General features: G+C 39.7%; 1 protein-coding gene across 1 annotated transcript in view; it reads left to right on the top strand.

Annotated features, from left to right (window-relative positions):
• Positions 1 to 5,603: 5,603 nt before the first annotated feature.
• Positions 5,604 to 24,645, top strand: part of INTU (inturned planar cell polarity protein) — a 49,762-nt gene continuing 30,720 nt past the window's right edge. Inside the window, exons 1-3 of the mRNA XM_087736574.1 lie at positions 5,604 to 5,734; positions 10,415 to 11,001; positions 22,184 to 22,269. Coding sequence (XP_087592700.1) covers positions 5,604 to 5,734; positions 10,415 to 11,001; positions 22,184 to 22,269 — 804 coding nt within the window. The remainder of the gene's footprint in view (positions 5,735 to 10,414; positions 11,002 to 22,183; positions 22,270 to 24,645) is intronic.

The raw sequence follows: 24,645 nt of genomic DNA, 5'->3' as shown, positions 1-24,645 counted from the left end.
CGGGTTTCCCTCCCTGGGAAGCGGTGGGCCTGCGGGTGGGGGGAGCTCCCCTAGCGCCCTTCTGAAGGGTGCCCTGCAGCCTGCGTGGGAGCCCGGGGGCTGCCTCGGGGTTTCTGGCACGTCTGAGGAAACGGGTTGACAGAGTTGCATCGATTCCATAAGCATTTTGAACTCTTTCTTAAGGAGGGGGAAAGAAAAATATCTCAACCCGCACACAAATCCAAGGTGGGCGCCCCTTAAGTGGACGTGCAGGAGGCACGCTGCGTGAGAAGCAGCTGCTTTTTCCCCTGCCTTCGCCATCCCTACCCTGCAGTTCCCCACAGTATCCTCCCACAAAGAGATCTCGACAGTAAGATGTTACTCAACAGGCCAATGCAGGACTCTCAAAGCCACCCTCAATGCCATTTTATTTGCGTTAGCTAAGAGCCGCTTAAACTTTACAAGGAAAACACCATCCTGTTCAGCAGTATCCAAGAGAAGCTCATCTCCCGTTGTTCTGTAAAGTGCCCGTTTCCTAACATGTTTTCTTGACTACATTGATTTATTTCCTACTGCAAAGACAAAGTACACTTTCTCTCAGTGCCAACTCCAGACAGCTCTTGCTATGGAAACTAACAACTAATTATTAACTCAGCTTCTCTCCAGCTCAAAGCATCAAACCGAGTAGTCCCTTAAAATCCATTCCTGTGAACACTGAGGATGAAAACACTGAGCACAGCAAGGAGGGCACGCCAGAACCAGCCCGTTCCCGCACTGCGCTCCAAAGCCGCTTTATAAGCAATAAATGTGCCCATATGCGAACAGGGGACCTGCTGGTATCTGAAACCCTGTGCATGCGTTTGTCCGTGACTTAACAGAAAATGTTCCCTTTCAGAGCTGGATTGAAAACATGCTGCCCCATGGTATTGCTTATGTTAGTATACTTCCAGTGCAATAAGGTACTATTCATACTTGAAACATTCGCATGTTGACTGACTGCAAATAATGGTTTTCTTTCATGCTTGACATGCCTGCTATGCATAGCAGGTGATCCGAAAAAAAGCCTGTAGATTTAAAGTGAAGTAAAAACAGTAGGAACAATCTTATTTGAAGTTACAGCTGCTTTTCATGCTAGAGGGAACTCTTAACTCTGTAAGACTTGTTTTCCAAAAGAATGAGATGGGTCTTCCTGAATTCTTTATGGCTGTCTTCTGTTGTTTTCATGTTCTTCTAAAATACTTTCTGTGATCCAATTGCATAGGGGGAAGTTGATACAGAAAGCTTAAAAAGTCAGAAAGAACAGTCTATTTTATTTATTGAGCACTGGAGTGTTTTCTCACAAGATTTCTGTTCCTTTGGTCACAAAGGTAGCCTTCATTCTCCATTTAGTCTGTTTATACGTAAATATCCCAATTAAAATGACAGTCCAGTATCACTATTCTATGGATGGTCTCTATGCAATAATGTCAGAACAGCTGTGAACAGAAGATTTTGTGATCGCAATCTTATTCATGTAGTTTTATGTAAACCTTGTAATCACAAGATCTTTTTTATTAAGGAATGCCTGTGAAATGCACCTTTTGTCTCTTAAGAAATAATTTGGTGGGGCAGGGGAAAGCTGTATTGTTGTCATTAATCTTTAAAAAAGAGGAACTTATTTCTGTCTCATTTTTGCTGATGCTGTGCACTGGAGGAGTAAAAAAATCAATAGGAATCAATAGCTGAAAAGTCGGTAATGTCGCTCTAGCAATCCAGATTTGCTGTTAGTTTTTCTTCAGATGTTTGAGTAAAGCAGGTGTTAGCAGCAAGAAACAGAACTGTTAAAGATGAAAATAGTTCTATCTGCTTGTAATGTATTATGTTATATCTGCAACATATCATGTGATGTCTGTCCAGTTGTTGATGGAGCCTTCCTGGAAACATTATACGATTTGAAAACAAGCAGAAAGGAAAAAATGAAAGAATAAGAAGTCACTTAGGCCTTCTTATTTCTTTATCAATAAGGAAGAGCTGTAATTTAAAGTGTGGAAGGGAAGGGGGAAAGCAAAAGGGACACTTAAAACGCTGTTAATACACATAATCGGTGTAAGACAGACAGATTCAACTATAGTCCAGATATATGCAGGGAGATGTGTCTCGTGGTATTCCTGTGGCCTGTCTATACTGCCTGTGCTGTACAAAAGAGCCAGAAAGCCGGCAGATCCAGTTGTTAGAGAATTCTCCCAGTTTGGAGCACTGTTCAGATAGCACAGAGATAGCACTGCAGTCTGTGCTCTTCCTCACCCCCACTGGCATTTAGCAGGGGGAACGACCCTGAAGAAGGGGAGAGATTGCTGAAAAAATCAGGGGTCTGATATAATTCCTGGGTAGTGCATTGGCACCTCACGGGCATAAACTGGGTACTCCTAAGTATCAGGTGGCGTTCACTCATAGCAGAGGGAGCGTTGGTTTGCCCCAGTATAGCAGAGGCTTAACACTGTCCCAGTTTTCAGCCCTGTGTTGAGAAGAGCTCAACTACACCCACAATTCAGGTCCAACACGCCTGCTGAATGCGCATCAGTGAAATCAACCTGGCATGTCATCAGTGAATCACGGGTCCTGGTAAAATTGCTAAGATAGGCCTGACTATACAAAACCAAACACTACAAGTCAGAGTAGTCATAAACACTAATCCGAAATTTCCCTGTGCTCTTCCATCTAGCTGCTGGGAAAGACTGTAACTCCAGCCTCATTTCTTCATCATCAGGTTGAAAACGTCAGCCGTCAGTATGTAACAATGAAAAATTGTTAGTAGTTTAAATTGGACAGTGGTTGGAGTAGGGGTTCATAAGTATCCATGCAACAGTGCCAAAAAATGGAGTTAGGCCCTAGTTATTTTCCTCCTTTATTAGAAAGGACCAGTGTCTCTCTTTGGTGTGTCCTATACACTGTCCTCTTTTAACTACAATTTACTCCTGAATATAAATGTGGATCAAGGTAGACTTCTTTTTAAAGCACAATAGCTTTTGAAGCAGGTTAAGCCGAAAAAGTAACAAGGAACTCTTGTTCTGAAATGAATTTCCACACATGGATTTAGTTCCTTGCAGGAACAGCTAATCAGAACAACCTTAAGGCAAAAGGGAGTGCTTTTTAATTATCCACTTTTAAATGCTCATTAACCAGTTGTCCAGTAAGGGTGAGCAGTAGTATTGATGCCAACGATGCCCTGTAGCAAATTTTTACCATCTGCTTGTTAATAACAGCAACCTAGCATAGAAGCCTTATGGGTTCCTTACTGAGAAGCATCAGCCCAACTACTTGGACTAAGTGTAAAAGATCTGCCAAAGACAAATTATTTCAAGTCTTTTCCTAATACTTATGCACAAGAAATGAGAGGCTTTCCTCTCAAGAGGGGCTGTGTGGGAAAATCTGTGTCTTCACTAAAATAAAATCCTGCTGTGTGAGATATATCTTGCAATCTTTAACTGTTCCCACAGCAGCAAAAATTCCACGTGCATTTCAGAAAAATACTTAGGTGACTCCCAACTACCTCTCTCAGTGAACCAAAATCTTCGGTCATCCTTTCCTTCATGATATGGTTATCCCTATAAAATAGCTAGTAGTGTAAGACTGCCACCTCTTTCTTAGAGAGCCTGTATTTCTCACTTATTGAGCAAACAACTGGAAACAATTAACCAACTCTTGAACTCAGTGAAATTTAACATAACTAATGCAGGACCATCTGGCATAGACTATCACTTCTCTGCAGAAACACTTCAGTGTGCTCTTCAGTGTATTGAAAGTGCTTGCAAATATAAGCAGAATTAGGGAGGGCGGGACAGTGTATCTCACCTACCTCTATTACAATTCTAACTCCTGCAGTATTCCTCTTAGAAAATCATAACTCGTTAGGCTCTTTAAGAAATGCTGTTTATGCAGACTATTTTGTTTTCACAAAGTAAATTGTTTGGGAAGTGGGGTACTTTTAAAATATTTTTTCCACCTGTTCTTCTGGAAGTGATAGGAAGAATGAAGGTTGGTGCATATCTCGCATTCTGACAATTGGAAACAACCAAAGACCTGATTTTTTTTTTTTTTTTTTAAAAGACTTGTCTACCATGCATGGATTATATACTTTGTGGGAAGTGGTTGTTGCCAGCTCAGGTAGGAAAAAAAAAAATTAAATTATCTACCATATCCTGTCCTAAACTGAACGAAACCATATTAGAACAAACATTTTTTTTTTTCTTTAGGTGGGGAATGTTTCTGTCTCTTCCTTTGGATGGGTTTGTAGTCTTAAAATCCACACAACAGTGACTTATGTGTAAAATCAGGTCTTGTACAGGGACTTCGGAATGGCCACAAAATTTGATACAGGTATCTTTAACTGCTCCAGTTGAACCCTTAATCGCATGGGTATGAGTCTAAAATGTTTCTGTCTGTTAATTCACTTGAAATCACACTTATTAACGAACATTTCCCTAAAACAGTTTCAAGCACAGGAATTTCATACCAGAATTCTGTGACTCCTACGTAGTGCTCCAGCACTGTAAAACCTCACTGCTGAAGCTTTGCAAATATCCCACTGAGCAGAGATTAAATCCAACACATTAAAAATGTTCCAACAATTATTCTCCATCCCTTTCCTTATTCACCATGCGTGTCCTGATAGGTTCACTGACATAGCTACACAGCAAGTTGTCTGCGGGGTTGCCATGGGTCTTGTTTTTCATGGATGTGAATAATTTAAGTCCTGAAAACTGAGTAGGTTTTTTTTCTCTCTCTCTTGACTGTGCATGATTTTGCATTCGTGGACTGCATTGATTGCTTTGAGGTGCCAAATCATCTGGCTTGTTTGGGTCTGTCTCACACCCTTGCCTCTCCTCCCTAACCTGACTGCTCTCCTGACTAACCTAAAGAGAAGGTACCTTAGTTTTTCGTGACTCTTTAAATGATTATAATGGAGCTTAAGCACGAAGTATTCCACTACTAACCATTTGACTTGTTAAAAATTACTGTTTACCTCACGTTTCTTTCTCCAAATCAGTTTTTGATTATAAGCAATGCTTTGAGGCTTGCCCCAGGACTGAGAGTTTCATTAATAGTCTCTTTTATGAGACTGTTGCTGAGACCTTGATATCAGACCACTAAGTAAATAGTCTGTTCTCCATTATGTGTTCCATATTGACCCACTGAAAGACTTTCAAGGCACTAGTGAGGCTCAGCTGTTTGTTCTGAGGAAGTAAACGGGGAGTTTGGGCACGTTGAAATGTTTATTATTATTCTGGCCAGCCAAAGGAGACAGGCGAGCTGGCCTTTCTGCCAGATGCTGCACTAGAACTATCATTTACCTCCTCTCCAGGCGGGCAGCGGTGCGTGCCGTAATTACCGCTTATCAAAGCCTGGTGCTGTAAGGCCCGGGGCCGGTTGGCGGCGGCGGGCCTCACAGGAGGCGCCACGACCGTTAACGTTCCGCGCGCGGCGGCGGGCCTCACAGGCGGCGCCGCGACCGTTAACGTTCCGCGCGCGGCGGCCGCGAGCGGGACGCGCCTTCAGGCTTCGGCCGCCGTCTCCATGGCGCCGGGCCGGGGCCGCCAATGGGAAGGGCAGGGCGCGAGTCACGTGGGCGGCGCGGCGCGGGTGTCATGGCGTCCGGGGGGGACGGCGGGAGCGGAGCTGCTGAGGGGATGGAGCCGTCGAGGGGAGAAGGCGTTGAGCGTGCGGGCAGCGGCAGCGAGAGCGGCTCGTGTGCCACCTCGCTGTCCGGGAGCTCCGAGTAAGGGCGGGCCGGGGCGGGCCGGGGCGGGCCGGGGCGGGGGCTTTCCCCGCGCGGGTCGGGGCCCCGGGCCCTCTCCTCAGGCTGCCCCTCCGTAGCGGAGCCCGCCGAGGGGGCGGTCGGTGGGCCGCGGCCGAGCGGGAGCCCGTTGCTGTTTGCGGTGCAGCGCTGTTTTTACGAGCAGAGAAGGCGTTTTGCTCTGTAAGGCTGCGTTTGTCGGGCAGAACGCCGAAAGTAACGAGGCGGGCGGCAGCGTTAGTTCTGGTAGCGGGCGGTCCGTGGTATCCGGATTCCCGTATCCCAGCTGAACGCTGCCCGAGGAAGAGAAGGGCAAGAGGGGCTTGGCTCATGTATTATCAGTGCTTTAGCGCTGGGGATGCAGGCTTCCTACTTCAGTGGCCTGTTTTTTGGGATATGGTAGGTGAGGAGACAACTCTGTAATACCACTACGTATTTTAAAGTCATATATACAGCCACTGGGGTTTTGATTCGTATAAAAGTTTATTCTCCATCTGTTCCCTGTATTAAAGCAACTCTGCTTGACAGTTCAGATGTGTATTTCAAGGTCTAATCAATGGCATTTTAGTTGGCATGTTATTTTCATCATGTAATGCAGTGAAGAAGAAAAAGAAGATTTAAGTGGGAGAGGTTTGAAGGGTGTTTAAGCATACTTTGTTTTGTAGTTGTCCCGTACCTCTGGCTCAGTGAGAGACAAAGCTGTTGGATGTACACCTACCTTATTTTGTTCCCGTGTTTATAAGCCAGAACTCAACTGTAACACATTTCTGCCTGAGGCCATGTTTTTTTTTTTTTCCTTTTGTGTGTGTTTGGGTTTTTTTCTTTTCCAGTTCTTTCATCTAAAATGCCTGGTGTTCTTTATATGTGTTCAGGGGATAAAGCTGTCTTCCACAGTTTTCAACACAACACAATGTGTAATACTGTTGGATAAATTGAAATGCATCTTTTCTATCACTGCATGAACAGAACTGTGAAGCTTTAATTTCAGGTCCAAATAGTTTCTTCTGTTGGACCTATAACACTCCAGCCTTCTGAGTAGAGAAACAGGAGGATAAGATGTGAGTTGTAGTGAAAAGGGAGGGAGAAACAGAGTACAGTTTTGCAAAGTAACAGGTACAAAGACAGGTCTGTTAGGTATTTTAAAATAATGGTATTTGGCTCTATAGATGATCTGCATGTGGTTTTAAAATCAGCCATGTTTGATTAAATTAAAGAAGGAAAAAACCTTGGGAATGGTTTTCTGGATTAAAGGTTACTGACTTCCAGAATAAGCATCTGACAGTTGAAACTGTGCTGCGTGATACTGCAGCTAGCGTGGACAAACCGAGATGCACCAAGGGACATTCATGCGAGGGCAGAAATGGGTGATATGAGTGTGTTTTTGTCAGAGCCCTATGATTTTGTGCAAGGCCTATTTTGAGACAGAGCTGTGAAGTGAACGCATAGATATGCCATTGTGAAAGTAGTGGTGGGGGGGGCAGTTTTATAGTTTGGTCTATTTTAAGAGAGTTTAACATTTGCTGTCACTTTCACTAACTGTGATGACCTCTAGGCAGCCGTGGCTATTAAGAGGATGGCAGCTTTGCATATGCCAAATTGATGCCTCGGTCTGAAGCTGTGCTTTGTCATTGCATGGGCAAAGGTTGGGAAAACTAAAGATGATGATCTTAACTTCTGCAAAGTATCATATGGGTGGAATTTAATCATACAGTGCAGTAAAATAGTTAACACTTGATTTGGTGTTTTCTTTAATTGCTTTAAAACAAGGCTCATAGATGTTAACTGTTTATTGTGTCTGAGTTTCCTTGGGTAAGAACAGTCTTTTCTTGCTTCAGAATCAGAATTTGGATCCTTTCTTTCAAGTATATGTTTCTTCCATACATGGACAATTTCAATCGGCACAGTTTTTCAGACATTTATCCCAAAGAAGAAATATCTGTGGTGGAATCAGTGAAACTGCTCTTAGAGGAATGCAGGTCTTCCAGATTTTTAGATCCCTTGACTGAAGCTTCCAGACCTATATAGAAGATCAGGTTATTGTGTAGTGCTTGTTTTGGCACAAGGGGAGAGAGAAAGAAATGAGATTTTTTTAAAAAATTTTTGTTTTAGTTTGGTTTGAATCAGTTGTGAAACTACAGCATTAGGGAAAACACCTGTCATCCTAGATGCAGATTTCTTGTTTCAGACTTTGCTTTTTTAGATGTCTGTACAGATCTGTATTGAGACAGTGATAGTTCCTTTACAGTACGCTCATGAAAATGCCTTCAAGGAGAGCAATTCACGCCATTGGGGCGCTTTTTCAGTCTTCTGTCTTCATCAGCTCACTCTCACAGAGTGACTTTGCCATATGTGCTCCTCCTTGACGAGCCTTCTCTCTGGAGTGCTTCTGTTTGAGTGGACCAAGTGTAAACACCACACACACACACCCTTTTTTTTTTTTTTCCCTTTTCCCTCCCTTGGTTCCTATAGAACATGAGTGTATGAACTGGCATCCAGGCTGAAATTTTGACATCTACCCCAAAGAGGAAAGAGCTTTTCCAAAGAGCACAACCCCTTTTAAGAGGGAATAAAAGAGCTATCATACATCACACAAGCTAACCCAAATGTTATTTCTTCGTAAATTTCTAATGTTTCCTTTATTGATTTTGTTTTTTCCCAGTTTTGCTTACATGTATCCAAGTGCAGGAGTACTTAAAAAAAAAAAAACAAACAAAAAACCAAACAAACAAGCCAAGGAAAAACTCTGTCATGTTATTTCTTACTTACCACCTTTTGAGAGGTGTTGGATCGGATAATTCTCTGCCCCTAACAGCCTTTAGGTGTTATTGTTCTGATACACTCTTGAGTAAGATACTCAAGCTTTTGAGTAAGACTTTGTAGCAGATGCAAACTCTGACTCACCCGTGACTGTCAGGAATAGCCAAATTATCACAAGTGGTGGCTCTTCTTTTAAAACTATCAACTGGGGCAAAATAATTAATAAATGCGGAAGAAGTGCATGATGTTTCTTCCTGTCTGCAACATCCATAGACTCCTCTAAGTCACTGGGGTTCCAGGAAGAGAGTAATGCCAATGTCTTCTGTATTCTTAGCCCAGCCAGTTCCTCTCTTTGAGCCCTGAAAGGTGCTGTGGTGCAGTGTCTTTGTATAATGTTCTCTGTTCAGCTAAACTTTGAAGCTGTATAATTTATCTGTGTATTCAAATTAATGCTCTATTTGAATTATGTAATACTAGTTTTAAACAAAATTTGCATCCTTTATTCAGGGAAATTAGCTGGTTCTAGTATGAAGTGTATGAATTTGTTAACTTTAAACAATTAATGATATTAATTATTATGTAAGTCTCCATTCTAGTTTTTCCTTACTTGATTTTTATCAGTGCAGTCGCAGATTCATAGAAAGGGAGACCTGTTTGTCATTTAGTCAGGAAGAATGAACTGGTCTTGTCTGTTCCTGAAAATCTTCCATACAGAACATCCCAGGTGTTCCTTACATTGCCTGCTAATGCTGATTTTTTTTTTTTTTTGGGGGGGTGGGGTGGGTGTGATCAAAAAGGTCTCTCAATATTTAGCTTAAATACTTTGGTCAATTAAACCACTAAGTACTACTACTTTGACCATTATTGATCCTCGTCCTTCGGTAGTAATACTCTGTGGTTCATCCTGGGGTGGGGGAGTGGACCATTTGGCCTGTTGCCTCTCAGCTATCATTTTTTATTTGTTTTTTTTCTCAGCCAAAAGAGTATGATTTCCTTCAGTCTCTTTCCCTTTAAAACATGTTTATAAATTATTTACTACTTGTCTCTGTGCTCTGGGCTTGTGCCAGTTATTACATCTTTCTTAAAATGTACTATCCAAAAGTGAACACGGTTGACACATCACCACTGCCAAATTAGGACAAAAAATTTTTTGTGCTGTGCAGATGGTACTCCTGTTAATACATCCTGTAGTTGCCTTGCCTTTTCTTTGCGGCAGCTTGTTGCTAGTGACTTGAAGTGATCCACTCCAGCTGCTGGAACTTTTTCTATGGCAGTGCTGCCTCTTTACTTTTTTGTTGAGTATTTTTGCATGTGAGCTTGAGTGTGCTATTTTGAACTTGTCTTTTAAAAAGTGTTACCTAGATTTTTGTCTTGGTGGGTTTTTTGTTATATTGAGGTGATTTTAAAATGTTAATCTTGTCTTTCCAAAGGGCTTGCAGTACAACCTGTCTCATAGATGCATAAGGGAAAAAATAATGGGAGAGAACAAATAGGGTGGCATTTTATTCTCTGAGAGAAAGCCCCATTGTGCCCATGAATGTAATTACTAATTAAAACTTGTATGTGAAAGAAATGGTTTGGGGTTGGGTTTTTTTTGTTTGTTTTCAGAAAAGGGAACGTTGCTTTTTGCAATGGCTATTTTCCTGTAAGGCATTTGAAGAAACTATTTTAACATCTGGGAGGGATGTCTTTCCTTGCCATATCCATCATTTGTCCGAGAAGAGCTCTTATCCTCATGGCAAACTTAAAGCAGTTGAGCTTTCACTATTCAGGAGGCAACATTTTTTTTCCCTTTTTTTTCCTTGCACTCTCTCTATCCCCTCCCTACTTGAAGTAATCAGATGTCACTTGCATAGGAGTCTTCCTTATCAGAGCTGTCACTGATCATTCTTCTTTCTTTCCCAGTGACCTTGAGCCTGAATGGTTGGATGGTGTGCAGAAAAATGGGGAATTATTTTATTTAGAATTCAGTGAAAGTGAAGAAGAAACTCTGCTTCAAAACAGCTGTCCAGAAATGCCGGCAGTGAATCACGTCAGGTTTCGTGAAAATGAAGCTGAAGTTATTCAAGAGGGATCACGAAAAGAAAGAAAGTATGAACTGAAGAAATTGACCAAAATGTTAAAAAAGAAGAATCTTTTACCAAAGCATTCTGGTAAGAAAGGCAGCGGAAGCTGCAATGTGCGCTCCACTGGTCCTACTTCCATATTGAAACACCAGTCTGCTCAGAAAATGGGTGTCACTGTTCAGCAAAAATACAAAGATGTATATGTTTATGTAAATCCCAGAAAACTGTACAGTGCTGGCGAAGATGAGCAGCACAGGCTGCTGGAGGCCTTAGTAGGGATTGTCCATCAGTCTTCATGGAGCAGCAGAAGAGCGGAAAAACAAGGCAGGAAGGATAAAGGCATCAGAGGAATCGGTGAAGAGAAGCTTGTAGTACATGGCTTGGTGCCAGGCAGTTCAGCAATGAAAACGGGTCAAATCTTGATTGGTAAGTATCTGAATGAATAGTTAACTTCTGCACTCTTCCTTTAAAATGCAGATTTTTTTTTTTTTTTGAGGCAGCTGACTTGTATATTCCTGTGACATAAGCAATTACTTACAACAACTATTTTTTCAGTTCTTGAGAGGTTATTTTAAATAAATGTCATTGCATCTGATGTTTTGTTAGCTATTCAATTTTACTATATTAGTGGTTTTAAGAACGTGTGACACAAACTAGAAGATATTAATATAGTAAGGAGACAACTGTCCTTTAAGCGTGCAGGGAGTCAGCAGCTTGAACTTGGAGCAACAAATACCCCCCCCCCCCTTTAATTTAATGCAGAATTTGCTCAGTAGGTAAGTGGGACTGGGGAAAAGCTGTAGTCTGCCAAATATTGTATTTTGTTTTCATTCTTTTCCACACTATCCCCCTTAGATGAAAAGCTTTTACTATATATGCTTTAAATGGATTTTGTACCATCAAAATGAGGAAAATACTGAGTAAGATATATGTTACAAACTTTCTGCACAGCCTTGTTTGGATGTTCTTCTGTTTAGCAAGTATAACAGCTGCTTCTTCAGCAGTTGCGATCAGAAGGCCTCCAATACATAGTGGAGCTGCAGTTTGAGGAGGCAGTGAGCCAGTATAGCAGCTCTCCTTTGTGTTGGTTTGGCTCTTGTCAGACACTTCCATGAGCTGATGCAACTAAATAACCTGACAGAAAACTAACCCAGAAGAAGAATTGCCTGTCTAGCTTTTGCTGGTGTAGTAAGTTAAACTTGGGTCACAGAAGGTCTGACAAGCACCCGAGCATGAGTAAGGCAGTGGAATGAACTTCTGTGGCTGGTAGTGAAGGAGCAGAAACACTCCCACTTCCAGCGTCAAGAGGCTGTTAAAAGGACTCGGCGCACACAAGACCCCAACCTCAGAGACAGTACATGTGAGACAGCTAGCCTACATCTGTAAAGGGTGGAAGGTTGTTTAATTACCCTTGAAGATGGTCCCTCGCAGGGAGGGAGCAAAGATGTGATGTTGGTTAGAAGGTCATGAAAATTCTAATACCATAGTAGCACAAATCCCACAAAGTCAGCATGACTGCTTTTGAAATTCCAATCTTGTGTGTGTAAAAAGGCAAATCGTGCTTTGACTAGCTGATTCTTCTAGCACGTGTTTTTTGTAGGGATGCTAAAGAATACTCCAGAGGGAAAATTGGATAACTTTCAAATTTTACCAGAAAGAACTGATTAGTCAAGAAGTGGTGGTGCAGACTGAGGGGGAGGAGGGAGTGAGTTTCAGCTTGATCTGCTTAATGGCATTTAATCTAATTAGTGTAAGAGTGGGTATTTATAAGCTGTAAGTTAATTTTGGGACACAAATGTGTATATAACTGCGTATTTGTAAGAGCAGGTGTGAAGTCAGAACAGTGGGCAAATACCAGATCCAGGAGATAAAGCTAACCTTCTAAATGGAGATGGTACTTCTTCTGCAGCACTTCATGCTTCCTGGAGCTAGTGAGGACAAAAACTGTGGGTTTTTTGTTTTGTTTTCAGTAGAAAAACATTTAAATTAATCTAAAGCGTCTAGCAGTTTCCTATGGCTGAGGCTATCATCAACCAATATTGCCTTGTTTTTGCACAGTGGAAACAAATACTTTTAAGCTTACTGTAGTTATTCAGCTCTTAACTGGGAAAATGAGCTGTATTCTGTGCCAACAGTATAAAATGTATAATTTTCATATAAAAATACTTTCAAATTATATATCTATAGTGAACACTGAGTACTCTGGAATTTTTATGTGGTGTCCAGAAATAGGGATGCGCTTTGCATAAATTAGATGCTCAGGTTTCAGTGCTGTCTGCATAAAGAATATACAGTAATAATTTTTTTTCATCCAGTCAAAAAACTGTCTGGTTTACTGCTTCTGCATTGCCCATCAGAGGATGGGATAGCTATGGTATACACCCAAAGCCTGAATTAGAAGCAACTGTAGTTCAACAGATAGCCTCCTTAGATCCTCACAGGATCTGAAGTTGGACAGAAAGTTCGAGAAAAATACAGTAGAACTTTGCTTTTTTTGTTGTTGTTGTTAAAAGTAAGTTTTAGGAATCCTGCTGTGAATTGCGGAAACAGTCAGTAAAGAATATTTCTGTGGTCAGTCTAAAATGGAAGTATTTGCACAAAAGTTAGCAGCTTCTTGAGCCATCACAAATGAAGAATACCTGATCAGTACAGCATGATGCCTGTTGGCTGGTTTGGTTATAACTTTATTCATCTTCATTGACTGCCATATGCATAGATATTAACCTGTTCTTGTTTTGCTTTTTTAATATTTTAATAGTCTTCAATGGTGCAGACCATTTTTTGTAGTAGTCTTCTGTGAAGCAAATACTAAGTATATTTTCCTTTTAAAATACATGCATTACAATGACATACTGTGGGTCTTCCTGGTGACCAGTTTGCAACATGCGTTGCAGGCATACAGTCTTGACTCAGAGAGTTGTTACCGAATTTCATTTTTTGCTAATTAATGTAAAACTTCAGATCTAAAACTTTCAGGTACTGAGAAAATACAACCCTTCCCCTAGTGACTGCTGCTCTTGCTTAAATACGTTTGGGCAGAGGTGCCGTGGCTCCCCTGGCTAGGTGATGTTTTGGTACGCGGTGAGTTGCCTACACCAGCTTCAGAACTGGCTACAAGCAGCACAAGGCAGCTCATGACCTCCTGCCATGCAGGTCGCTCCTGCAGCACCCCGCTACCAAAATCCTGCCAGTTATGTATGACAGAGTGTTCCAACTCTCCCATCTTATTTAAAATGCAAGCTCTCTAGATTATTTTTCCCGAGGCTTGGGTTTGTAATATGTTATATAATAACCAATTTACTGATTACTTTGTATTTTCGTTGGCAAATTAGTTAATTTGTCAGTGATAAGTATGGTAGCCACTTAAATGGCTACCAAGGTTGAATTGTAAGGGAGACTAACGTCTCGTCATTTTTTGCACTCTGAATAGACAGTTACAAAGTGGTTATTGCTTTAACGTTTTTTAGTAGAAAAGCTGCTTTTTTCCCCCTAAATAATCACTTTCTTCAGGTGGCTTCTTCAATTTATTCTGAAATGTGTATCCCTTATAGCTTTGAACACTTAAACCATCTGTTTATTATTTGTGCACTACACTTCAATTTTTTTTTAAGATTGCATATGGAAGTCGTAAGTCTTGTTGCTGTACTTTATTAACCAAGTAGAATGCAGGCGCTGACCATATGAAAGTAAATACAACAGTTTTTTGCCAGCTAAAAAAACCTTGCTGCTTTGTAACTCTGTAAAAAGATGCCACTCTGTCCACGTGGTGTTTATCAGTTCATTTATCTTTTTTTTATATTTAGCAGTTCAGTATCCATCTTAAATTTTCAAAACAGAAAGTCCTCCTTGATTTTTAAATTCTTGCTCTCACTTTCCTTTTGGTTAAGATGAAATACGGTTGCTTTTATCTCATGTTTTTTAAGTGTCTTTTGTATTTTTGGCAAAACTTTTTTCTTGCTTCAGTTCATTATTAACAATATGCAAAGCTTGGCCTGCTATGTAAAACTTTCTAGTCTCATCTTTGAGCGTATCTTCAAAGACAAAAAGCTCCACTAAGTACTCGCTTTTAGATCCAGGCAAATAAGGGTTGTGATAGGAAATGCCATTAGAATTTTGTTTCCTCCCTCTTTAAATTGAGACCTATCTGATTCACAGCAGGGGATACCTCTTATAAATGCTGATGACCATCATCTTTACTAGAGTACAAATGGAAAAGTAATTTCAATGACACTGAAAACACAAGAAAGCTCTATTCACTAGCAGAGTGTACTATTGTTACCCTCTTTGAAATTACCTTCTGTTCTTACTGCTCTTGTCACCAAATATCTGAATGGTTTGCCTGAATTCTCTCACCTGATCAGTAGGTACAAGTGTCAAAAAAGTGTGAAAACTACTCAGGGACAGGGATTAATCTTGGATGATAGTAAAGAAGGGCTATAATAATCCAGTCTTGAAGAAGTATGGAAAAGATGCAGGCTGCTGTTGCAAGCTTCAGTTGAAGGGTGCAGATCCCAAGCCCATTTACTGACAAATGCTTTTCTATGGCTTTCTAGTCTGATAATTCTGTTGTTGTTATGTGGGAGGGCTGTTTGTTTTCACCGAATAAATAAATGTTTAAGTGGTAATCTTTGCTCGCTTTAAGAGTAAAAACACAGATACTGCTGTTGGAGTTCTGAAGTTTTGGTAAACAAGGCTATCATTGCTAGAAAGCCAAGTATATCTGTTAGATTTCTGTAGCATAGACTAGTGGTTTAAAACGGTAATCCATTTACAAAAATTAAGCAACTTGCAGTCATCTTCCGACAGTCCAAGTGAATGCTGCTCTCGTCATTTGCAGACCGTGGAACTAAGAGTCCTGTCAGAAAAATGTCCTTGAAAGGACCAAAATACTGTGAGAGTTTGAGATTTTCATGAGGAATTACCATATATGGTGTACTTGTTGAAGAGGCTCTCCAAAGTAGAGATGTAGAAATACAGAGCTTGCGTAAGCTTTGCAATGTTCTCACTGTGGAGTTTGGGATGTCGTTTATGTTCTTTTAATCTCCTCTTGAAGCATAACAGTATTGGTTTGGGTAAAAGCAGCCTGCTGGCAAATAAAGCAAGTAATTGATCTGGCTTTCTTCAGCAGAATGTGTTCCATACTTTGCCTTTTTTGGAAAGGAGTATGTGAACATTTATAAGTACTTCCACCAAGTCATTACCAAGAACAGCGGAAACTAAATATCAAGATTTCATTAAAATAGTGTCCGCAGTCCTCTCCCATGTGAACAACATGGTTCTGATTTTAATTCAGCCAAAAATGTTCACTTCCCATCACAGTGTGGAAGCGGTATTTACTTACCAATCAGCATCCCCTGGCTTAATGCAAAGATCTACTTTTTAGAAATGGTGCTTGCAGGTTTATCTCTAGGGAATGGATATTTAACAGAAGTAATAATCCCGTGCCTCATGTGGCAAAGTGATAGGCAGTTCCGAAATAAACATTTTAGGGATGCAAGAGGTCCCAAAGACTTTTCTAAACTTTGTCTTTAAAAAAGCAGGAATAATTTCATCAGCTGTGTGCAAACTAGGTGTTTGAGATCAATAGGCGCTGTTCTTAGGTACCAGTGACTGGATGTGAGAAGTCTTTTCTCATGAGAAGATGAAAAGACGGAACAAAGAAAATAGGAAAGAATTCCTGCCTCTCTTCTCTTTTTGTTCCATCACTCTAGTAAAATTCAGTTCTGCTTGGCATTGTGTGGAGAACATGTATGGACATCTTATCGTTTCTTTGTGGAATGAGAATCCTTTTATAATAAGTGATAGAACTCAAAAGCTTGATTATTCATTATTATGGGATTAAAAAAAAAAAAAAGCTTACTTTATTCCTTAAAGAGAAGGCCATGCATTTTTCTAAAGAAAAATTTATTGACTCAAGGTCTGACATCCTGGAGCTGCCTGAAGCAAGTTTATTTCCTCTTTTGCAGTTGCTCACTGTGTCTTTAAAAATGGAACTGAGTGCGACTTTGTTCTAATGTTCTTCATCTTTTAACATATATGCTGGTGACTTTCATGACAGACAATAGTGATCTTAACTGCTGGTAGAAATGCAAGCCAGTAAGAGCGGGTCAAGTGCTATTCTTTATAGTATTATAGAGTAAAATTTTTGTATACAACTGTATTGTTGAAAAAGGTAAAAACAAAACAAAATTTTACATTATTTTATATCAGGTTTGAAAACAACATTTCATGCAAATGTCTGCTTCTTGCCTATACAGTGTGTGTATATATACACACACACACACGTATAAGTATATACATCTACTTCATCAAAAAGGAAGAAGTTCACTTTGATCTCTCTGTACTTAAGAAAAGTCAGTTGAAGGGTTTTTTTCACCCACTTCATAGAGCACAAGAACAATTGAAAAATGTATTTGCAGTACCATCTGTACAACTTTTTTCTCTCCACTAGTGAAATGTGTCTCTACATCTGAAATTCAGCAATGTTTTCATCTGGAAAGATTTGACTTAACTCTGCAAACCATCAAGTTAGATCAGCTTAAAAAATTGCAAACACCATTCACCCTTTTATTTCATTTAAGCTAAATTGATTAAGCATTAAGTAAGTGAGATTAGATTAAACTTTACACATTTGCGCTATTTTTTTGACAGACTTAATGTCTGAAGACCTGACTCAGTCTCTCTGTAGGTTTTTCACACTGGGCTAAAGGGAAGGAAGCAATTCTCAAAGAAAGTGTAGATGTGAAACTCTGACAAAAGAACACTTGCATATATAAACTTTCACTGGCATTAATTATCACACTGGGTAGATCTTGTGGTCATGTTCTGCTTTAAGATATTCTGTGTTGATAATTTTGCGTACTTCCTATTGTGCCAGCGATGTCTTTCATTTTGTTACTTTATAGTCTCTATTCTTTGAATGCTGTTGTGTTTGGCAAAAAGAAAAAAAAAGGAAAAAACACAAGCAGCCCCCTGCCCACCTGCCACCCCCAATTCTGGAAAGTCCATGCTGATAAATGTATATTTTTCTCAGTTGTACATCAATTTGCAGTTCTTTAATAGTGATACAGCGTTTTCTGGCAAAATGAAGGCAGCCTTACAGGACTGCTTTGGCTGTGTTGTCTGGAAAGCTGCTCCATTTATGGTACACGATTACATTTTTACAAATTGAATGGAATAAATATTTACTGCTGCAATGAAAGTTTTACATACATACATTAGGCCTTGAATAAATAAAACACTTTGAGTATGTAACATGTAAATACTGACGGTTCTTCTTTCAAAGAGTCCACCCTGGGAGATGTGGTTCAAAAACACTCCCTTAAGCACTAAGGTGCGTATGTCTTCACAAAATGTGTGCAGCTGGTTTGAATGGCTTTGTGGGTTAGATGACTTGACTGTTGTCTTTACAACGGAATTCCTAAGGTCTCTAGTAAAACAAACAGAACACAAACAGCTTTTGTTTAAACAGTGCTCCAGATGAGTACAAGAGCAATTTGTGCTTTCTCTTGTATTTGTGACTGATCTTTAATACAGTGTTCTTCCACAAAGATCGTAGTAATTCTGCTTGTAATTTCTTGTTGTATTTGAGTAGCCTGAATGCTCTGCTTTTCATCACTAATTTTCAAGCCCTGGGGTTCTGGCATGGACTTACTGAGTTGCTTTTAGATGCTGTCTAACTTTCAGCTTTCCTATCTTTGAATTATTGTTGTGTGGAAGATGTCATAGGCTAAAACTTCACTGTGCTTTGCATCAAGAAACACAGAGACTATTACTTGAAATAGAAAAAAAAATAATTAACTCCAAGGAATGGTAACATTTCTGTGTGTATAATAAAACTTAACCTTTTCTTTGTTTTGCTGTAAGAAAGAGTAGGAATGAATTTTCCTTTAATGTAAAATAACAGTGAGCAGTTGGTTGTTGCCTAGTGTATTGAAGAGGAATATTGCTTGCATTTTGGGGGGATTCTGTATTTCCTTACTGCTGGTTAGTTAAGAAGAATGTTCTTTCTCTCATTGGCCTTAATTGTGTTTTGCACTGATTTTGAGCAATCGACCCAGTACCTGGGAAGAATTCCAGTTGTATTTGATGGTATTTAACAACAAGGTAGGAGACAGAAATAATGATAAACTGTCAGAATTATTCTAAACTTTCAAATTCTGTTGTCTTTAGTAGATTCTCAGGAAATGGACAGACCTTAGAGACACAGTTTCTGCTTTTCCTTAGTACGCACATCATCATCACTGTGTTAGTTTGAGCTGAGCAAGTCTTCTCACTAGAAAACCTGAAATATGTACCGAACCTTACAGTCCAGTGCTTTATTTCTGCAGTTGAGAACATTTTTGTTGCCAAGTCAAGGCTTACAATGTAGTTATGCTAACATGCACATTTGCTACAAATCCATATCCTTTTTCTAATCTCTTTCTACTGCCTGAAAGAGTGATGAGCACTGCTGCTACTACCTGGCTGAGGATTTCTCTACTGCAGGTGTAGTTGAATGCTGCTGTAATGCTGCCTCTGGCTTTTCATGTGTCTTGGCGCAGGAGAAGAGGAAGGTGTCACGATTGCAGTTTCTAGCCTGTGTGTTCTGGAATTCATCTAATTCCTTGAAGCCTGCAAGTGTAGCAGCACTAGTTGTGAGGGACGTCATCTTTTTCAACAAGGCTCAATTAAGTGTGATGAGATATAAATGTAGATACAGAAAATAAACCAAACTGTGAACAGAGGAAATAATGAACTGTCTAAGTGTCTTTGGATTTACATTATATCCACATACCTTCGCTATGCCAGTCCCAGAATTCCTCCCCTCGTGCCTTTCTCCACACACGGGGATACCTCATACAGCTCTTATAATACCGTTCCCTCTCCTGCCCTCTAACAGCTTTTTGGACAAGTCGGTGTTTGCTGTGTCTGATTCTGAACGGCCCTTGTACGGACTGGCCAGCCTGGAGCACAGACAGGACAGGTGATGAGCTCAGGGTGCAGCTTTACCTGGGGCAGGAGAGGGAAGGAAAATCCGGGGGGCTTCTCTATCCGGCAGTCCATTTAGCGAACTCATAGCACGTAATGTGACTTGTGCCTTCTCTTCCAGCTTTGGCTGAAATTTAGTAATGGGATCGACACTATTCATAGTACAGCTGTAGAAGCCTCATTTCCTTAGAAAACAAAACTCAAGGGTACCTAGTTTGAAAGAAAATCGAGTACCTCCGTCAATCCTTTTTTCTTTTTTCAGTCATTTATTAAGTGTCTCATATTACACGTTAAACTCTTTTAAATGCTAGTATTAATAATCTTGGGGACAACGTGGAGGTACTTTTGAAGGGAGTCTTTGTGCAGCTCAAGCAAAATTAGGCTTGGTTTTCAATTTGCTCTTCCGGAGCAGCTCTTGGTATTTTTAGTTCACACCTGTAAGGCATAAGAATGACCTTGGAATCAAGTCACTTTCAGTGTTAAGAAAGAAGCTAGTTTCTTTATTTCCCTTTCTACAGACAGAAGATACAAGCTGGAAACTAATCAAGCTTTTCACCCGGTGGGACAGAAAGCAGAGGCAACTGAAAGTGACACCAAAGAAAATCAAGTAGAAAATAAGGCCTGTTTTGTTACTTGAATATTTGGCTCTGGAAAGGACCTCATGAACCATCAAGTCCTATATCCTGGTGCCACTGGCAGTCACTTCATCTAGTTCTTGTCATAAATTTATTTTGCCTCATCTTAGGTATTTTGCCCTAGATAGTCTTACTGGCAAGCTTTTTAGAAATTCTCTGTTTTGAGACTACAGAACCTTATGATTTCTACTTTAGCTGCTTTCACACCTAGCCTTCACTCACCTCTTCGTTAACCAACATAAACGGGTTCTGCATTTCCCATGGTCACTGCACTGTTACTTCTATGTATCTGATCTCATTTGATTTCATTTTTCTTGAGCACAGGTGGATAGAATTGTAAGGAGTACTCTGGATGGGATCCTGTCAGGTCCTATTAATACTCACCTACATTCAAAGGAAATGCCTTTTCTAATGCATCTGGGTGTTGGGTCTTTTTCACGTTTTGTGTTACTTGGCTACCTTCTTGAGAATGAATATACTATTTAATTCCATTATATTTGTGTTACTCCAGCAATATCTATTGGTTTCTTCCTCTCTGATACAGTGTTTCTTTTATACTGAAAAGTGCTTCCAACTTTGGATGTTGACATTAGAGAAACCATAAAGGACTATCCTTTTAGTGAGAGTTTTTCTGACTTAGGTTCAACCTAAAATCTCACCTTAAATGTTGGACTGATGTTCTAAATTGCCAGCTTAAGTAATCAAATCTTTTGGTTGATTTAGTCTCCCACTACCATACCTGAAATATCGATAATATGTATCCTTTTCTTACCGCTGCTTCCTTTTTTTTCTTTTTTTTTTGAAAGTAAATGACTGGCCAAAAAAACTTCAATCTATACTTTTCAATTGCTATTCCTTTTGACAGGTCGAAGTAGTTTTATCCTTTGATGTTATTTTAGCTTTATGTTTTCTGACTTCACAGGTGTGGTTTTTTCACTGGTCTCTCATCCTTCTTACATACTCCATGGTTAAACATGGATCTTTTCCAGGGGGATGAGGCAGAGGTTATCAACTAATTATTACCGGGATACTTCTCTAGGATATTTTCCCTTGCTTCAGACAGAAATCCCAGATCGATTTTTGTACTTCAAACTTCAATGTGGATTTTCTGTTTGTCAGCTCTAATTCAGTTCTGTTTACTTTCATAACTAGCGCCTTTAATTTTTCAAACCTTTTCCATTTGCAGTTAAAGACCTTTCCTTTGGGATCCTGGGGTTTTTCTCCCCATTTCCAGTAATGGGAAGAGAGTCAGATTTAGAAAGTGCAAGATGTCATTAGGCAGGAAGAACTAGCAGAGAAAAGCATGAAGAGGGCCGAGTAAGAAGCCACAGCAGTGGACAAGGCATGGAAAAGAAGAGGAAAGGACTAAATTGTGATGTGGCTTGAGAGACAAAGGAGGCGAAGGGATGAAATGAGGAAGAGTGAATGGTTTTCTGCCATTGTAGTGAACTAAGCCGAGTTACTAATACGCACAGTAACTGCCAGGACTGCTTCGAAGAGAAGGTGGTGGGATTCTCCCATAGTTAGGCTCAGCCAACGCTTGGAGGAACCCTTGGTGTAAGTGATGGCCTAGAACTTGAAGCCTGAGTTTTGGAGTGCTTTTGGAAACAGTAGTGTTTCTATCAATGGAGGTAGCAGTGGAGAAGGATTGGCAAGTGAACAGAGGTGGTTTGGGAGGGGAAAAAAGGGATCGGTGAAGTTGCTGGGTTTTCTGATCGAGTAACAAGAGTGATAGGAGCCTGGATGGAGGGGAGAGGCTTTGACAGTTATTTTTGTAAACTGATACAAGTGTGGCAGTAAGGCCTTAAGAGCATTGAGGTAATAGACTAATGTTTCTAAACACAGTAAATGTTGCATGTAGAAACAATCTACTTAAATGTAACAAAAAGACATTTATGGTTGTTTGAATGTCATACTAATTTTTAAAACAAAACACTGTTTGGCTTTGTACTGTGGTGCAATACCATCTAACTTTCTCATGGTTTTGTCTGTTTTATCTCCAGGAGATGCTCTAGTTGCTGTAAATGATGTTGATGTGAATTCTGAAAACATAGAAAGGGTTTTGTCTTGCATTCCAGGTCCTATGCAGGTACAGTAGTTGAACATCTATTCCAATTGTCTTTTGTAAAAGTTAATATTGTTTCTAGCCTTTTTTCCTTAGGAAACAGAACTTAGGCAGTCTTTTTCTTAGAACTTCCTCCTCTACATTTTGAACACATTGATTGACTCCAGTCAAACTTAGAGTAGAAATTTCAGAGTTTAATTCTGGTAAGTTTTGTGAAAATAGGTAGGTGCAAGTGAGTGACTCAAGCCAATGTCCCATTAAGGGACATTAGACACAGTCCAGCTGTTACATATTCTGTTTGTCATCAGCCAGAGTCAGAAAGCACATGCAACATTGTGCAAAAGGTAGCAGCATACTTGTAGGTATAGACTAACCGTAGCACCTGATTTTTTTTCCCAGTGTGAGAATCAAGGTATTCTATGCTTGCAGGATTCTGAGTATTCATGTTTCTCTATGAGAACTAGTACATGCATATGTGAAAAATCAAGTCTTATTACTTTTCCTGCTCAGAAAAGAACTTCGTTATTATGTTACCACTTCCATCGAAATTACTTCTTGTTGAATACAGGGAAGTAACTCCTTTGAGACCTGCACAAACTTTTAATCAGTGGTGGTTGTAGTTATGGGCAAAGATGGCACGTATGGTTGCTTTCAGAGCTGTTATTTTGAACGCTCTGATCTCAGCAAATGAAGGACAAGGTATGTAATGTTGTGATGCCTTGTTCCTGGTGGGTAATAGGGCTGGAGATGTGCAATCTGGCAACAGCATGTATGAAGCAGGATATTGATGTCTAGCCTAAAAATAAATATGTTAACCACAGAATAGTAGTGGCTCTTTTGTCAATTACTGTTCTTAGTACGGTAATAATTGCTATGGAAATACTTAAATAAAATAATTAGCTCTTCATCAATGTAAGAGAGACTCACAAACCACAAGAGAGTAAAAAGAAGCCTGAATTAACAAGTAGTGCTATTGAAGATATTTAAGAGCATTCAAACGGAGAAATTGATACCGCTTTCATATTTAAATAGAAAAATAAATCTTGAGTATTTAAGAGCTTTTGGATGAAACGTGTTTAAGATCTTTCATAACTGAACAGTGATGAAGATTGATAGAAGTCAGTAATAAAAATTGATACCAAAAAAACCCCCAAAAACTGACCTAATGAATAATGTTTCTTCCCCCCAAACCTACTGCATATATGTTCTCTTCTAGCTGAATAAGAATTTTGGACCTGTAATGAAGAATTAAATAACTAATAAAGAATTAGATAGCTATTTCGGAATTAAACCTGCAGAGCATTAATTACTTAGGATGTTAGCAGTGTAAAATTAAGTATTTTGAGGTATTCTGCTTCAATCCACTTCCTGGTGGACAGGAAGGCAAGGTAAAAGTTGCAACTTACAGATGTGAGATGGAGCAGGTTAAAATTGTAATCTCTTACAGTATGTGTGTAACATCTTGGTAGTTTTTCTTCAGGTAGAATATACCGAGTGATAACAATAGAAATGTTTTGCTGTCCAAAGATAAAAAGAAGTGGAAATTTTAGGTTTTGTTAAACATGCTTCTGTTTGCAACTTACGTAGCATAAGTGCCTGTAGAACTACATCTGCAGCTGCAGTAAGATTGAGTACTAGTATGTCAGTTTAGGAAGCTTTCCAAGATATTTGACAGTATGAAGCTTGCCTAAGCTACCAGAGTTGTGGTCAGGTATTGGCAGAGCTCCATGGTAGAAAAACCTTGCCTGTCTTTGACCAAATATGGAGTTGCTGTAACTGTTATTAAATACAGAATGATTAAAAAAGCAGGGATTATATAGTTTATTTAATTGTATCTGTGGGATATGATTAGAGTATACATATTACTTGTTCCTAAAATGCAATGCAACCCTTTATATAGTAGTTACTTTTAATGCAACATTAATGTTTACATTGTCAGTAAATCTGTCAAGTAGACAGCGATTACTTGAAACGTATAACTGTTTGTCATGTTGGCTTTCCAAAACCTTTTATTAAAGTGCAATTATTCCTTTTTTACTGTGCAGTTTGAGTCAAGCCAGGAGAGTGATTGCTGAAATAGACCAGTGGAGAATTTAAATACAGAGTTCTGGGGTTTTTTGCAGTGTGGAACACTGTGTTCGTGCTGCTGAAGCAACAGAGCGTTGTTGTTTCTGGATTTGGTAATAAAGACAGCTGTTACACAAGCAAAATTGTTAATGTATTCTCATTCATCATACGTTGCAAAATATCAAAAAAGATGCAGTTTAAAGGCATTCTGCCGTACTTACAAGTTATTTACATAAGCAAAGTCATTGCTTTTCTGGGTTCAGTGTTAAAAATTACTGGAAGTCATTTCAAAAACTAATTACCTAGATTTTCTCAGTTGCAGCATGTGGCATA

Source organism: Nipponia nippon, unplaced genomic scaffold (genome assembly GCF_047370975.1).
Source record: "Nipponia nippon isolate SJK-2023a ecotype South Korea unplaced genomic scaffold, ASM4737097v1 scaffold_6, whole genome shotgun sequence".
In the NCBI taxonomy this organism is placed as follows: Eukaryota; Metazoa; Chordata; class Aves; order Pelecaniformes; family Threskiornithidae; genus Nipponia; species Nipponia nippon.
This window is presented reverse-complemented; position numbering and strand designations above follow the sequence as displayed.